This window comes from Colossoma macropomum, unplaced genomic scaffold (assembly GCF_904425465.1).
Source record: "Colossoma macropomum unplaced genomic scaffold, Colossoma_macropomum, whole genome shotgun sequence".
In the NCBI taxonomy this organism is placed as follows: domain Eukaryota; kingdom Metazoa; phylum Chordata; class Actinopteri; order Characiformes; family Serrasalmidae; genus Colossoma; species Colossoma macropomum.
Genome location: NW_023494803.1, coordinates 1,706,166 through 1,723,626, shown reverse-complemented (window position 1 = coordinate 1,723,626; position 17,461 = coordinate 1,706,166). Strand labels below are relative to the sequence as shown.

Here is a 17,461-nt window from a genome sequence, read left to right as displayed (position 1 = left end):
CAAGTGACTCCCAGGAGTTGCAAGACCTGGTAGACCACCACACCTGTCACCCTCAGATAAACAGTGCTTAATGTTTTCATCTTTGAGAGATCAATCAAGCTTCACTTTTGCATCACATCTGAAGAACAATGTGAAAAACAGAGTGTTTCTGTCCATCCTTCCACTGTATGAGTCTGAAAGGATCTGCAGCTGACAGTAAGCTTTTGCTGAGAAAGATAAATTGAGATTTACTGGCCACTCCAGAGCCCAGACTTCAAAACCACTGAATGTGTTTGGGTTTAATTGGTTCTTGAAAAGTAGAAAATACGACCAACTTTGAAGACGGAACTTTTGAGATGTGTGGAAAAATATATCTGCAGGTTGTTCTGAAAAACTGAAAGCAGGTCTCCTGAAAAGAATGGAATCTGTAATAAAAGCAAAACGTGGACAAACGAAATACTGAACAATAATTATATCTGTGTATATTCTGTGTAATTTTCTGTTAAATATGTTTTTCCTGACTGAAAAATGAATAACTCATATACATAATGGCCCTGTCGAAATTATATAAATGAATGGTGGTCTCTGACTTTTGCACAGTACTTCTGTTTTTAGTAATATTTCATAATATTCTATTGATCTGTTTTCAGTAATATTTTATTTTTAGCTTTATTGTAGCTTTTTCCCCTAAACCAGTTCCCTTTAGCACTGAGCTGTTTTCATCATCCTAATTGCCACCAAAACAGTATAGCTCTATATAGTAGTATAACTAATTTTTGCATGCATATGCAAACATGTAGTCCAATAAAAAGCTCCTATTGCTGTCATCAATCAATTCAAACCAGAGCAAAAAAGAGGGGGTCAGGGCAGCGTTTAGCACAAGTAAGAAGTACAGTTTTCTCCTAAAATGGTACATTTACATGGACCTATTTATTTCTGCCGGACAAGGATAAGCTGCAGTTCCCATTGGAGGAGGTGAATAAGAAACAATTTATTGTTTATTTGCCCGCAGTAGCCCCTTGGAGAGTCAGCAGCTGAGGCAATTACAGACTGACCGTGGGTTATTTCATCCCAGTAACCTTCATTTGTGCATGCTTCCTCGTTTTTCTCTCTTTGCTCTTTCCTCACGTTGGTGCTTGTGCGCTTGCCGTGGCCCCACCTGTCCAGAAAGGTGTCCCCCTTCACTGGAGTGAAACCTCATGTCCTCTCGGTGTCTGTCTGAAATAGAGGACCTTTCAAAGGTTAAAGTGGCTCAGTGTCCTGAACAGGACCAGCCATTCACACGGGCGGCCGCTGCCCGTATCGGATCACCTCTCCTCTCCTAGTGTACGCAGCTTCAAGGAGATTTGATGAGCTTAATTTTCCTTAACAACCTTCCTTTTAATTGGATTTCATTATCTTAGATTTTAATTAGACTGATAAGTAGGTGTTAGCATTAATATTTTTCATCGGTGTCCTGGAGATATGCTTTTTTTCACCCTTTTTCTTTTTTCTTTGAACAAATATGTCAAGTCAGCTGGGTATGACAGACACTGCGTGTGTGTGTATTTGCGTTCTTGCTGGGTAAAATATTGAACTGATGATGAAATGAGTGGGTTTGTTACCCAGAGAAACATGTTGCTGTTGTCGGAAGAAAACCTCGTATCTCCAAAATGGTAACTTTACAGGAAAAGGAAAAAAACGACTTTTAATGTAAGTCAATGGAACCAGACGTTTTCCCCAGTCATTTTGGATCATTTCTTTTAGTCCATTCATCATGAAATTTACTCACAATGTAAAGGGTACCAGGTATTTTCAAATTATGTCAAAAATGGAGATACAAGGTTTTCTTCCGACAACAGTGATATTCTATACAGTAGGAGTTTCAAACCACCTCTCATACTGGGTATTATCGTCTGTAGTAAGATGGCTGATCTAGGGTCGGGTTTTGTCTGTAATATTCTAGTAAGTATACATTGTTTAGGAACTCCTTGTGGTGTGTTTATTAGGGATGTGCACAGGTACTCAAATACTCAGTTAACTGTTTGGGGTGCCACTGTTTGTGGCCAGGGACGTTTGGTTAAGGATGTGATGGTGTGGCCGGCTCTGGGTACTAAGCTGCCTCTGGGTCAGTGCCCCTCTTGTCACTGGAGTGGAACCCTCAAGGCTCCATCTTAGTACCTTTAGTCAGGGAACATAACTGAACCATAATCCACTGAAATGATATGTTCTAAGCGGTACTGACTCCACACACCCCGTCTCGTCTCCAGGCTTTTATTTTACTGTTCTGTTTAAAACATTCGGTTATGAAAAGGTACAAATACGAACTTTTCACCTGGAAAAACTTTAAATTAAATTTAAGTGTATGTATAGGTATATAACCAGTTCTGTGAGAGACTGGTCTGCCATGTCAGTACAGTTGACCGGCCGAAATCACACTTGCCAGGTTTGGCTGTTGCTATCGCACCCCTTGTGCGTCGCTCAGAATGCACAATAGCATTAAGAAGTGCATAGTGACACATTTTAGAACATGCAAAACTGTTTGCATTTGCTTTCTTGCATGAACATATGTTTATGGCTTTACTCCAAGTGGCTTAAATGGGTCATTCCGTTTACACTTACTGGCCAATTTATGAGAAACACTTGCTTTGTAAGTCTGCCTAGCTGATGTGCTTCCAAGCACCAATCTGTGGCATTCTCTAACCCTTTGTCAGTGGAGCTACTAATCTAGCAGCAGTGCTAATGTATGTAGAAATCCCAGCAACAACCACTGTGTCTGATACACTCATACCAGCACTACAGACTAGCATCCCACTACCACGTCAGAGTCACTGCTGTGCTGAAAATGCTCCACTACCCAAATAATATCTGGACAACAGCAGTCCAGTGGTCAGAATCTGACCAATGATAGATAGAGTAGATGATAACTGGCAGTTTCTGTAAGACAACAGTTCGGCTACAGTCTATGTTTGTACATCTGTACAGTGTATTTGTAAAGTAGGTGGAATAAATGTCCACTGAGTTTAAGTAAAAGGTAGGTTTTTCTAATAAAGTGGAATTAGAAAAACCTTTTATCTAATAAAGTGTAAGTGTTTATATAGTATGTGTACAGCTTTGTGTATCCATTTTAATTCTTCTGTAATCTGTGTGTGTGTGTGTGTGTGTGTGTGTGTGTGTGTGTGTGTGTGTGTGTGTGTGTGTGTGTGTGTGCCCTTACTAGCTGTTGTACAGTGCCTCAGCAGAGGAGCGGAGCTACACTGTGGTGGGCCTGAAGGCCTATGAGGAGTACAGCTTCACAGTGACCGTATGTAACACACAGGGTTGTGTGACCAGCCTACCAGCTTCAGGACGCACGCGGCCCTCTGGTCAGTAAACCACCACAATTACACCTCTGCATCCACCAGTACACCACAGTTTCTATTATGTAATTACTGTTATATAGTTATACTATTATATAGTTATGTAATTATCATTTTTTTCCAGTCAAAATTGCAATCAAGTACAATTTGAATGAAGAAAACATAATTAACAGAAAATTACACAGAAGCCTCAATAACTAAATATAATATTATTATTTTCAGTATTTAGTGTGTCCACGTTTTACCTTTTTTATGATTTTATCAGGGATTTATCATCACTCTACTGAATTTTTTGCTGGTCTAAGATGGTTTATGGTCATCTGGTCCAGGTTTAGCTGGTCACCCAGCATGGTCATGCTGGATGACAAGCATACCAACATCCAGAACACAACATATGCTGGTTTTGTTGGTGACCAACTGTGCTAGTTTATACTGGTTTTTCTAGCAGTTTTTTTTTATATCAATATATCTGTGGAAATATCGGCCACCCAATGTGATAAATTATGCCACAGTGCTCAAATTGTGGATATTTACTATGAATATAATTTCCGTTCAATTCAGTGTTTCACTTATGATGCTGAATGTCATTCATGTGACACATTGAATGGAAATGAAAATCATAGTTTTGCATAGTCTTTTTTAAACATGACACCACCTGATCTTTGTTGTCTGAGAAAAACTAAACTTTGTTGACCTCAGAAAAACTAAATGCATAATTAAGCAATAGAACACTCGAGGTCGGGTGTTATCACGAAATATCATCACTGCTGTGATTTGGTCGCCGTAGATCATCACAGCCGTGATGTTATTGGCGATAACACACTCCTCGAGTGTTCTATTGCTTTTATACAACAGTTAAATAAATAAAGTAATAAATTAATAAACTGGGCCGTGAACGCGGCGTTTAATATGTTTTAATGTTCGCAGTTCCTTCACCAAATTATAGTTCCTTAACGAGCAGCTTGTTGCTACGTCAGAGTAATGAGCTCCGCCCACTCGCTGCACAGCCGGCAGTTCGTTCTCCAGCTCCACACAGACCAACTGACAGATCGGGAATTTGGTGTCGTCTCATCTTCAGAGTCTGACCAAATCGGCTGTCAGTCAGATGTGATCTAAAGTGTCCATTTTCTGTTTGTGGCAAAGTAAGAATTAAAAACGTTCAAATGGCTCGTTCAATGTCTCCGACAGCTGTCAGTCGTTGCTTAGCAACGGTGTCTCAGCGGAGTGATACAGTGTTTGTGAAAAACTGATGTTATGGTGAAATAACAGCACATTTTTTTCACACTGTATCAACACTTCTCAACCAATCAGCTTGCGTGACCGGAACTAACTGTTGTATAATGTGATGTTTATCATGCGTTGTGATCATGATATTTGGCCCATCCCTAGGCCCCAGTCTAGTGCTGGGCCATATAGGAAAAATAACTAAAATGCACATTATACTAATGACTGCATTCCTGTGCTGTAGCTCTCCTTCAGCACCTCGATCGTGCTCTGTTCTTGTGCGTCAGTGTTGCGTGTGAGCAGTCTCTCAATGTCTAATTAGAAGTATAAATCGGGAAGTACGTTTTTGCCTTAGACCGAAGCGCAGGATACGTGTTAATTTCCATTTTAATATTAATGAAGTGACTTTAATGAAAAGTGTCCGTCATCGCTCATAGTCACTTTGTTTAAAGGCCAGTCCCCAGCTGCTCAGGGACAACCGAATGGCACCTTTAATTGCGCAGCCCTGTCCCAGCGCTGGACCGTGACGTGTGTAAACCTATGAATTGGAGCAAATACTGCTTGGCCTACTCTCCATTGAAATGGAAGGCTTTTATCTCTGAGGAATATGAATAAAAGCTATTTTAGATTCACTCTCAGGTTATCTCTATTATTTTTCATACTTTGAAATTGATGAAATTGGAAACAGGCGGGCAGGTTGGAGGGAGAAAGGGTTCTGGCGTTCACACACTTTCCGAAAGTATGTCATCAAGCCTTTAAATCAGACTCCTTTTGTTTCTGTCTTTGTTTCTTTCTGTCTTTCTCCTTTCTGGGCGCAGGCTGTGCCCTACGGACTTAAGACAATGATGGTTTAGCTTGGGCACCACGTTCCTTTGTCCTTGGGATGGGCAATATGGCTATATGTTATTGTTATCTTAATAAATTACTAGTGTTGTAATCCGGACCATTATAGGCAAGACAGAATCAAGACCAAGACTTGGAGATATATAGAGTTCAAGTCAAGACCATGACCAAGAGTGAGAAAGATGAGTGAAGACGGAGACCAGATTAAGATGTGGAAGGAAAAGGAAAGGAAAACCTCTTGAAGAGACTCATAGACATCATTACATGTCGAGTATGTTCTCCGATGATGCTCTGCCAGGCTTGTACTGCAGCCATGTTCAGCTCCTGCTTGTTTCAAGGGCTAGTCCCCCACCTTTTTGTTTTTTTTTTCTTTTCTAAAAAAGCATGCTCAGTTGGATTCAGATCAGATGACTGACTTGGCAAGTTAAAAATGTTCTGTTTATCTTCAAAACCCCCTCTGTTGTTTAGGCAGTATGTTTGGGATCATTGTCTTGCTGTAGGATGAAGCGCCAACAAATGAGTGTGATGGCATTTTGCTGAAGTTGAGATATGATGTAGTTTACATCGCTGTGGAGGAATTTTAGGCCACTCTTCTTTTCAGAATTGTTTAAATTCAGCTGCATTGGAGGGTTTTCAAGCATGAACTACCCATTTAAGGTTTCCACAGCATCTCAATCACATTGAAGTCAGGACTTTGACTCGGCCACTCCAGAACCTTCATTTTGTTTGTTTTGAGCCATTCAGAGATGACTTGCTTGTGTGCTTCGGATCGTTGTCCTGCTGCATAAGCCAACTGCGCTTCAGCTTTAGTTCACAAATTGATTGGTGGACATTTTCCTTCAGGATATTCTGACAGAGAGCACAATTCATGGTTCCATCAATTATGAGAAATCACCCTTTTCCTCCAGAATCAAAGCAGCCACAGACCATCACACTACCACCACCATGTTTCACTGTTTCACTGGTATGATGTTCTTATGGTTGAATGCAGTGTTAGCCTTACACCAGATGTAACAGGACTCATGTCTTCCAAAAAGTTCCACCTTTGACTCATCAGTCCACAGAATATTGTCCCAAAAGTCTTGAGGGTTTTTTGACGAATGCAAAACAAGACTTTGCAGCAAAGTGGAAAGTTCCTGCGCTTTTTATGTCTTTTGATGGAGTGAAATGTTGTAGGACTGTATGTTATTTATGCTTCTAGGGTCAAACGGCACAGAATAGACTTGTGTGTGCTCCCAGTATAAAGGGCCAGCCACATTAACACAATAGCACACTGGGTGAGGAGCAGTAGCTGCTTCTGGTTTAAAATGCGCTTCAGTTTACACTGCTGTGAGTCCTCTTCAGCCTGAGATCAAGATAAAACAGTCAAAATACTGTGGAGATCAAGACAAGACAAAAATCATTCATTTGTTTTAAGACCAAGACAGACTCTATAAATTACATTGTAAGATATTGTGTGTAGTGCAAAGTAATGAGTGCAAATAAATGCAAAACTTGCGTAAAACCAAGCAGCTAGTTGGATGCCCTTATCTTACCGTATGAACTGAGTTTTACCATTTGTTTGTTTTTTCCTTCTGTTCTCTCTTTATTAGTTTGTTTATGCAGTTATTGAAAGAAAACGTAATCATTGTAATCATTGTTCTTCGCTGTCGTGACTTTGCTGCTGCGCTCTGTCCATTCCAGCTTGTTCGCAAACCTCACAAAAACTAAACATCATGATACACATCATGTATCGTGAAAGTCTCTTCAAATACCATATAATATTTTCACCATATTACCCAGCTGTGCCACTTCCAAGTCCCTCACTTTATTCGTCTCTTCCTGTCCTTATTAACCATCTCCATCTCACCACATATGATGACTTAATGACTCCCTCAGCCCTTCCACCACTGTTCGCCACTCGCCCGCCTCCACTCCCCCATTTGCGGCCTAAGCGGGGCCCAATTCATCGCTCGGCAGTAAAAACAATTTACTGTTAATTACAAGGAGAAAAATGTGCCGGCGAGCTCCCCGCGAACGCCATGAATCACGCGGCCCTCGCGGAGATTTATACAGAATATGTAAGTAGGACGAATTAGCGGGCTTTAATAACACAGGCACAAATCACGCAGCCTTCAAGGGCCTTTAATTGATACAGCGGAAAGTGATGGACATGAATCCGTCAGGCTCACAGCACCGCTGTAACATATGGTCCTCCCCATAACGCTCTTGTCTATGATGTCGCCCCCCCCTCCATATGGCGGGATGCACACTCACCGCTGGTGTTGTTTGCGCTGCAGTCTTTGTGCTGTGGTGTTTGGGGGGCTGTTTCGTTCAGAATTGCCCGACTCCTTTTGAAGGCTCCAGTGTTTTTCTGCCTCACGATTGCTGATACTTTTATGTTGACAGCTATAGTAATACGAATAGATATACTAGCATCCCAAACATCAGCATTTATTAACATACAGGTCATTTAGCATGAACCCAGGCACTTCTAGTTGTGGTTTGTGATGATTAACTTATCTAAGGAGTTATCCTGTAAAAATAATTCTCAAATGTGTATCATCAGACATTAAATTAGTAAAATGGTCCAGGTGGCCACTAAGCAGTCGAACATGGTGTAGCCATATAATAAATCTAGATATACAGTTATACCATGTGCAGCTGCTTAGTGGGCACATGATTAATAATCTGACTTATCTGCAAAAACCTCCTGTAAACAATATAGTATAAATATTTATCACAAACTAAGATGGCCACAGCTTTGATGTGAACGCACTTCAACAGATCCTTTGTGAATTTCACTCTATCAGTTATTCACAACCTTTCATGGAAGCATTTAGTACCTCTGATATCCTGAGATATCCTTGCATGTTTGCTGATGCATACGAGTTTGTTTTTTGTGGATGTTTTTCTTGTAGCTCATTTTGACAATCATCTGCCTCTACAAGTCACGTTAAAATAAGAGTCTGTGGGTGGTTGTTCTACATATTAAACGGCCCCTTCCTGTCAAAGTAGGCAGTTCTTAGCCAGGTTAAAGGAATGGTTAGGCAATTTTTCAATAACCCCAGATGTAACAGATTAGCTGAATTATGTCCACGTTTTCCTTCTTTAGTTCAGAACTGGAGCGGCGGGGCTAATATTGCTAACGAACACTAGAACTCAATAGTCACCCAAAAAGTCCAAATAATTTCTGTTTTGCTGATGTATTTTTACAGAAATTAGTTCTAGTGTTTGTTAACCTTGTAGCTCCAGTTCTAAAGTGAAGAAGCAAAATTTGGACTCTAAACATCTGGAAAAAGTCAAAAATTGGGTTGATTTTCGTTGAACTACAAAACCCACCAGACTCTCTGACCATAGGTTTGGTAAGGTAAGGTGTTTGGTCAGGATATGTAAAGAACCTGTAAGGTCTGTCAATGTACTGTCAGTATCTAAACCAGCTGGGTGTGGCTAAGCACCAGGACTGCTGTAGAAGTGCAAGGCTTCATCTGCTCACACGTGTATGGCCTTGTTTAATAATTTAGTAATTTATTTTAAAAAGGACAAAATCATTGTACGAACACGTATCATTCTCTTACACCAGGCTACTTGGAACGCACTATGGCATATCCAGTGAACAACATTGTTGTTGTTGTGGTCTATAAGAGCCGTCAGTGTCAGATTTTTCTTCTGCCGTAGACTAAATGTTTCACCTGACTGTTCTTTCAGCTCAGATTGGGTTGGAAGTTTTCATTTGTCAGTCACCAGGGCTATTACTGCAGATAAATTTACTCCTGAAACATCTTTATTCCTGGTCATCTCTTCTACACACGTCCACGCTCCCTCTGGAAGCAATAAGCAAACATATACACATTGCCCAACCTGTTGTTCAGCCCACTTAAGACTATGTGTCCCTTTAGCTTTGCCCCCCCCTCCCCACCCCTTCAACTCCTCTGCCAGGACTTTGATGTTGATGATCGCAATTTATGCGATCCTTACGTCGCTTTTTATGACTGTCTGTACACACAATGCCCATCGCTATTATATGGATGCACCATTAGACGGAATTACCATCTGTTCGAGTGGAGCAGTCAGCAGCTGCTTGCTTTGAGCGGAATTGCAGCCCATTTCTCTCAATGCAGGAGTGAACATCATCCACAGCGTAGCTGGCAGAACGCTTACGGAGGGGCTGAGTTCTGTCATTTTTATTGGACACTGTGTGCAAACAAGGTCTGTACTAGTCTGTAGTTGGGTTTATTTTGAACATGAACCAGAATTTAAAGTTTGTGGTGTCGTCATTTTGCCACCTCGATTTCTTTCTGTGCTGCTCAGAATGTTTCTTCAGCCACAATATGCAGTTTGTATTATGTACGTATTAGGATCTGACAAATATAGAGGTCAGCTGATATAAAATCATCATATTTGACAATTCACAGTTGACAGCTGATAATCAGGTCAGTCATTAAAGCCCCATTTAACTAAAACCATTCAAATTTGTTACATGTGGCCACCTACTAATACTGCATTTGCATTGGTCAAGTCAAGTCAAATTTATTTGTGTAGCGCTTTTTACAACAAAGCAGCTTCACAGAAATCCATTTAGGACAAAGTTTTAACATGAAATGTAAATTCTCCAGATGAGCAAGCCAGGAAAAACTCCCTCAGAGCTGAGGAAGAAACCTTGGGAGGAACCAAGGCTCACATGGGGGGACCCATCCTCCTCTGGTCAAAGTACCTACACAATTATTATACTACTAATATTAATAGTAGTAGTAGTAGTAATAGTTAGGAGTCCACTTCAGTGTAGAGTGGGCAGGGGGTCCAAGGCAGGTGGCGGTGACTGGGGTGTGGGCAACTGGTCTGAAGCGGGTAGCCGGAGAGCTCTACAGACAATCATCCATCAGTGTCCGGCCGGACAGGTGGGCAGTCGTTTACTCAGAAGAAAGGTAGGGAGATGGAGTTAGTTTAGTTCTGTATGGGTGTCTGTATAGTAGTATGTAAATCATTTCCAGAGTGTGGCTAACGACTCTGGCAGATCTGACTATAACAGCTTAACTAAAAGGAGAGAACCAAAAGGACACACAGACACGGGAGCGCCCTGAGACAATCTGGCATCCTTCCGCTCCACCGTCCACAAACCTGAGTGTTCGCGTGCGAGCGGCGGGACGACAGCAGACCCCACTTTAAATTAACCACATGCTATTGTTCTGAACGTTTTCCATATGAAATGACAAATGATTCAATGTTTTAATGTTTTAATAAGTGCCTTCAGTTTTTGAGTTCATTGAACTTCTGGTAGGAAGTAATCAGAACAATAATCTGTTTTACATTCTGTAAACTTAATTTTAAATTTAATTAACTCAGTATTTGAAGACAACCAGGTTATTAAATTAAAACACTGAATCAATTTTTTTTTACAGTGAGGCAACATAAATCCTTTTCTTTCTCAGTAGGTTAGTCTAGCTCTTGTGGGCCCACAATATACATGTTCATTGTTCTGTGAATAACTTTTATTCTTATTTTTATTTTGCCAACAAACTCTCGGTGTTAAAATGGGCAGTCCTAATCTCAGGTAGAGCGTACGCAAGCAGTGTCCTCACCTCCCACACAGCTTTACCAAAACCATGTTCCCAGCAGTCTTCCCCTCTCTCTGTTTAAGTTGGAGAAACTTACCAGTAGAAATCAAATGTTGATGAAAAGCTAATGTAGCAAGCATAACTCAGCTAATAAGGATGTCCGTTTGATGGGAGCCTCAATGCCAGCCCGAAAAGAATATAATTCTCCATTTTCTCCCTTTAGACCTCCACTTGAGTAAAAGTATTTGCCTTCAAATGTACATAAGTATCAAAAGTAAAGTACTAAAAGATTAATTATGACTCTGATGTCCTGTTACCATTTTTGTAATGAGACTCGCTTCATTAACTCATTTTAGGTGAAATTACTCCAGTGTCTCTCTTGGTGAACCAGTCTTTTAATAGAAGGTCATTAATTAGTGACGCTGACGTCTATTAAAATTATCATAAGCACAAAACACTGAAGGCAAACAGTTTCCATCAGGTAGAACTGAGTGGCTCTGAAATCACTTTTTACAAACAAGCAAAGTTTCAGTTTAAGATTTATTTGAACTCAGTTACAAGTTTAAGTTTAATAAAAACTTCAAACACAGATTCACAAATGAGTTTCCTTTACTAAACTGCATCTGTAGGTCTCTGTTCATAAACATAAACCAGCCAAAACTAATTTACTATAAAATGAAATGTGTTTGTATAAATTCAGAATAAAGACACGTCAGTCACAACTGCATATGAGTACATATTTCTATATTGTGGTCTATTTACACAAAGTTAGGTTAGTTCATCATTTATGTTGAATAGACTCTCCCAAAGTTTTACGCTGCTGCACTGATGTTGAACCGTGTGCTGCACTGGGTCGGTATGACCAACAGGTCAAAACAAGCTCAAAACTAAGTGACCGCTGTGCCCTGATTGGTGTTCTTGCTTTGCGCTTCTTTCGTTTTGACGTTACGTTTTTTATACACACATAAACCAAAAGGAGCGACAGATTTCTCAGAATGTTGTGGAGTGAAGGTAAAAAGTCACCAAAAATGGAAAAACTTCAGTACAGATACACGAAAAAACTACTTAAGTACAGTAACAGTATATTTAGCTCCTTTGAATAAGTATGGTTCACAATATTTTCTTATTGTTTTACTGGAACTCTATTTTTATTAGTTTGAATGGGATCATATGTGTTATTGTTCAACTAAGAGATTCCTTAAGTGCTGTCATTTATTGTCTCTGATATTCATTGTAAGCATTAGCGAGACTAACAGCAAAACAGTACTGCAGAGTCGCTGGACCTCAGCTGTCAGTGGCGGATATCCCCGGTCATTGCTAAAAAGCATAATAACTCATTTTTGAACGCACTGATGAGGACAAGGATTGTGTAAGCCCATAGAATTTTAAAGAGCAGCCGGACTGACGTTATTGATCTTGTTGAAAATGCGAACTGCTAATCAAGAGTTGATGGTAATGTTTTATGTATATTACAGCCATAAAGGCATGCAGTACAAGTGTATCCCCGCCTGTACACACAGCATTGACTTGAACTGTGCCATGCATATTTCTCCCTCTCCGGAAGGTTGGGACAATTATGCATAAATCAATACTTTCCCTGTTACGGAAATAATGTAAGTAAGTATTATAGTGTGTAAAAAGGCCAGGGGCTGTGCAGAGTCTTTGAAAATGTCAGCCTATGTTTAAAAAAAAACAGCAAATACAGAGACAGGGCTGTAATTGTTGCCAGACATGTCTAGGAGATTTGGCTCACTCATTAATCTGATGAAGGCCATATTAACCTTTCTGGTTAGCCTGTGAATCTTGTCAAAACACAGAATGCATTAGTTTAAAAGGGGGGGCGTTTGACTGGACTTGTCGTGTGTAGTGCAGTGTGGTGCGACTTGAGTCTATGTAAATGGTCCTGTTGAGCTTTGTCAGTTTTAAAGCTGGTAATTTTTTGCTTTTTTATGTAGGGGTAGAGAAATAATGTAGAACAAAATATTTAGCAAATTTTTACTATAATGTCAAAGTCCGTTTTTCTTGTTTTCAGTTTTTTACACCATTTGAAAATCTGTTCTTTACTATGTGAACGTTACAGGATGAGTGGACCCATAGAAATGGTGTAAATAGCTTGAAACCAAAAAAAATTACATTAACTTACATTGAATGATCAATTTTTCTTCTTCTTCTTAACGTTACCATTTTAGAGATGTGGGGTTTTGTTATGACAAATAAGTTTACACATAAGTATATTCTACAATTCACTTATACGTTATATAAATAAATTAAGTAATACTTTATTTGGATGGTCCACTGTAGATTCTTTGTAAATGTTCAGCATATATTTAAGTAACATTCAACTGAATAGTCATTAAAAGCCACTGAACTTGTAGTTGATTGTAATTTAGATGGTTCACTGTAGATGCTTTGTAAATGCTCAGCCTGCCTTTCAGTAACATTCAACTAAATACCCATTAATTTCAACTGAACTTGAAGTTAAATCTATCCCTAAACCCTAAACCTAACCCTAACCTCAACCTCAAGGTAAAACATACATCTACTCCTAACCCTAACCACATGTTGTTGATAATCAACTGAGGATCATCAGAAAGTTTGTTAATGATTTAAGTAGCTGTAGAGCTTCTATAGGGGAGCATCCAAATAAAGTGTGACCATAAATTGTTAATCTTCTTGCTGTTCAAATTAACACTTTAAAAATAAATTAAACAAATTATTAACGCAACAGTTTTTTAATGCCATTCATGTGATTTCCTATGTTGCTCCTTCAAACCATCCGTAGTTCCACACTGAAGGCCATCTGCTCACTCAGTTTGTCACTACGACGGACTCCCTGATTGCAGGCCTCTCGTTCAAATACAGCTTTTGAATTGTAAGTTCAACTGATGACCCTCTTGATAAAACCCCAAGTTTTCCAGCTCCTTGAAACAAGTCATAACATAGTGGTATAAGAGCGAGAGCCTTCAATCGCGGTGAATTGGAACGTGCAGCCACAGTTGCTCTCGCTGGACATAAATGAGAAGTTTATTTTTATGTTCACTCTGTGATGAATATGTTATTGAATTATTAAAGGTAATAAATACATTCTAATTAAGCTTAATTTGTCCACTTGTATAGCTGTAACAAAATACACTGCTTTTTAAATGTACAAAATCTATATTTATGGTCAATTTGAGAGAATAAGACAAATGTGATTAATCACAATTAACTGCAGAAGAATTGCAATCCATCGTCCTTAATTATTTTCATCGTTTGACAGCCCTAAATATTCTATATACACTGATAACTTTGAAAATAGCTTTGAATGATTGGGATTTTTGAGATTTTATTTGGTATTTTGAAAAATTATTTTATATACTGTTAATTCCATACTGTAATTATCTATTTATATCCATTTATATCCAGTTATCTTGCTTAAGATTTATATATAGGGCATTCTAGATAATAAATTCATTATAACTTCGTTCTAGCTGCTTTACTGCTTTCTCAGTCATTTTAGAATCATCTACAGCTCCATTCACTCAGAATAATTAACAGATTTCTTTTACATTCTTCATTTTTTTACAGCTTCCTATGGAATCTGAAATATGTTATTCATTATACATTTATCTGAACCCAAATTGGGTTTGTTGAAAACATTGATTCCAAACTTTTGGATAGTGGTGTATCAGTTAACCCGTTAACAGTAGCGACAGTGGTTTTAAGCCATTGCTTCAAGCAGTGGTTGCATATCATTTTTACCACCTGCATGTTTTAAGGCGAAAGCGATAAACGTCCACCAAGACTCCACACAAACGCCAGTAAATCAGCGGGAGGAATTTGAAATGATCAGGGTTTCAATTATATAGACTCAAGTGCTATTGATTGAAGGTAATTTATGACACGACGCACCGTGATGGGCCTTTGAAGACAACACGTCCATTTCCCATGGAGAGCTTTTATTAGCGGCCCTAGCGGGGCTGAGCTGACAGGCAGAGTGGACTAAATGCACGGAGGATGTGTCACTGTCCAATAATTTACTGTATGAGAGCCCCATTTAAAACATTCCAGTGGCATGCATGGAGCGATGACTATAAATGCACATTTTTCTTTTCCTCCTCACCTGAGCTTCTTCTTTTTCTCCTAGTTTTAGTCCACCTCTGTCCCCTCCTCTCCTGCCTCTCTCTCTCTACCAGTTTTTTCTTTGTTTCAGGCTCGTGCCTCTGCTTTGATGTCTGAGATGTCCTGTGCTGAGCTTTACATCAAAATCCATTTAAAAATCTAAACCTCTGTTCCAACAGCTCCAGCAGGTCTGAAGGCACCGAAGCTGTACCCTCTGAACACGACTGGAATCAAGATTTCCTGGGCAGCCCCTGCTGAGCTGAACGGTCCTCCACCCGTGTACCACGTGGAGAGGACGGACGTGTCCTTCTCTGACGCCCTGGGCCAGGTGGTCAGAGGACGGCGCTTCACTGGAACCGGCTACTTCCGCTTTCCCGGCTCTACACTGCCCGTCGACGCTGACTTCACAGGTATGAGGCCCTGTCCCAAATCAGCAAAACTCAAATCTGGAATATTAGAACTGATGACCATTAATTATAATAATATTTAGTAAATTTTCACACTGGAGATGCACAGTCAGAACCAGCCAAGATCAGAACTGGATTTTTGCTCGGAAGACCCAAGTGGCAAACCGCCAATTAATAATTTTGATTTTGGCTGATCTGTGTTGCAATTATATAGGCAGGTAGGTGCACTCAGACTGAGATGACGCTCTGCACTGTAATCTCATAGTCAATGTGTTGTTTCCAGGGATAAATGAATTGAAAGTAAAAAGTAAAATAGTACTTGCTTGAGAATGTACTTAAGTATCAAAAGTAAAGTATTTTATGAGTTATTATATCTTGTATAAGATTTTTTGAAGAACATGTTATTTAAGAGGTCTGTGTGGCTGCAAACATGAAACATTTGTTAATGTCTGCTGTGGCACAGGTCTGTTTAATAGAACTTGTTCATAAAAAATATAAGAAACGATATAATAACTTTGTTTAAAGTTAAAGTAAAAATAATCTTTTACTTTTGATACTTCAGTACAAAGATTTTGGCTGATCTGTGTTGCAATTTTATAGGCAGGTAGGTGAACTCAGACTGTTTTTGATTACAGCTACTACAGCTACACCAAAATGCTGTAAAATGTAAAACGCTGAAGGTTTTGCTTTATTTGATTCATTTTATACAAATAGTTGGCTGGTTTTCATATATAAATGAAAAAAATCTGTTTTGCCCATTAAGGAGCAAATAGTGTTATTTGTAATGTGACTTTGGACAACAGAAAGTGCTCGAAATGGGCTAGTGTGTTTTATGTGTTCATTTAGGCCACACAGTATGAGCTTCAGGTTTAAAAAGGGCTAATAAAATTTATTAAAAATAAAACAAACAAAATCACGTGACCCGTGCAAATATTATGACACATATTTATATTTGTGTTTAAAATTTTTAAACAAAAAATTGAAACCAAATTGTTACTTTTAAATATGTTAAGCTTGGCAAAAATTGAAAGTGCACTAAAAATGTGTAAAGCTGCTATAATTAAGGATGTTCTCTGGAGAGGATTTGTTAACTTTTTTTATTTAGAAAATTAACAAATGAGTAATGTAACCAGAGACGTTCAAACTTCTGCATACAGCCGTAGTCGCTCCATTTGGGGGTTCAGCGTTTTTTGAAAGAAAAATATTCTAAATCATAGCAAAATGGAAACATGATGATATATCTTATATATGACTTGATATATCGCATCGCACACTCTGAATTGTTTTTCGAGACTCTACAGCTGGCACAACGTGAGTATTTAAAAAAGTGTAAACACATTTTGTTATGTAAGTCTTTATATATACACACATGGGCAGGAAAGTGGACTCGAGTGTCAGTAGAAGATAAAGAACATCTGAAAAGCCCAAAGATGGTCAGTTTTTTTGTTACAGAGCCGCTTTGTACAGTGTGATAATACTCCATCTGTGTGTGGATCAAAAACCAGTTTATGGTTTTTTGTGTGTGTTTGTGTGTGTGTATGTGTGTGTTTGTGTGTGTGTGTGTTTGTGTGTGTTTGTAGGAGAACACTTTTTATTCAGCTCTCACTCCCTGTAACAGCCTGATAAATTAATGACTTCCCCGATTAGACAAAGGGCAATTATACTTTTGTTTACAAACATAATTGGGAAATTGAGTTCCAAATGAATATAGGTTCTGGTTCATCTGCTAATGCAAAAAAAATCCTTAAATCCGTGATCCTGCCATTTGTTTAGATCACCCACAGTTTAATTACGTTTAAGGTTTAGAAGGAATGATTGCTTTAAACCGTCACGTTGGTCAGTTAGCTGTAAAAGTGTATACGAATAGCAGACGTACTTCTTGGTATAATAAGTGGAGCACTGTTGCAGAGTGTTTCTTGCTTATATCTGCCAGTACGAATGCAGACAAGTAGGATCTAGTTCATGTTAATTGTTTTTGGATTTTTATTTATTTTTTGCCTTGTTGGCATTTTGGGTGGATTATTTGTTTCCCAGA

The 17,461-nt window shown here is 39.1% G+C and overlaps 1 protein-coding gene across 1 annotated transcript in view; it reads left to right on the top strand.

Annotated features, from left to right (window-relative positions):
* The window catches only part of ush2a (Usher syndrome 2A (autosomal recessive, mild)), a 399,698-nt gene that overhangs the window by 88,045 nt on the left and 294,192 nt on the right, over window positions 1-17,461 (top strand). Inside the window, exons 19-20 of the mRNA XM_036594065.1 lie at window positions 3,179-3,323; window positions 15,199-15,429. Coding sequence (XP_036449958.1) covers window positions 3,179-3,323; window positions 15,199-15,429 — 376 coding nt within the window. The remainder of the gene's footprint in view (window positions 1-3,178; window positions 3,324-15,198; window positions 15,430-17,461) is intronic.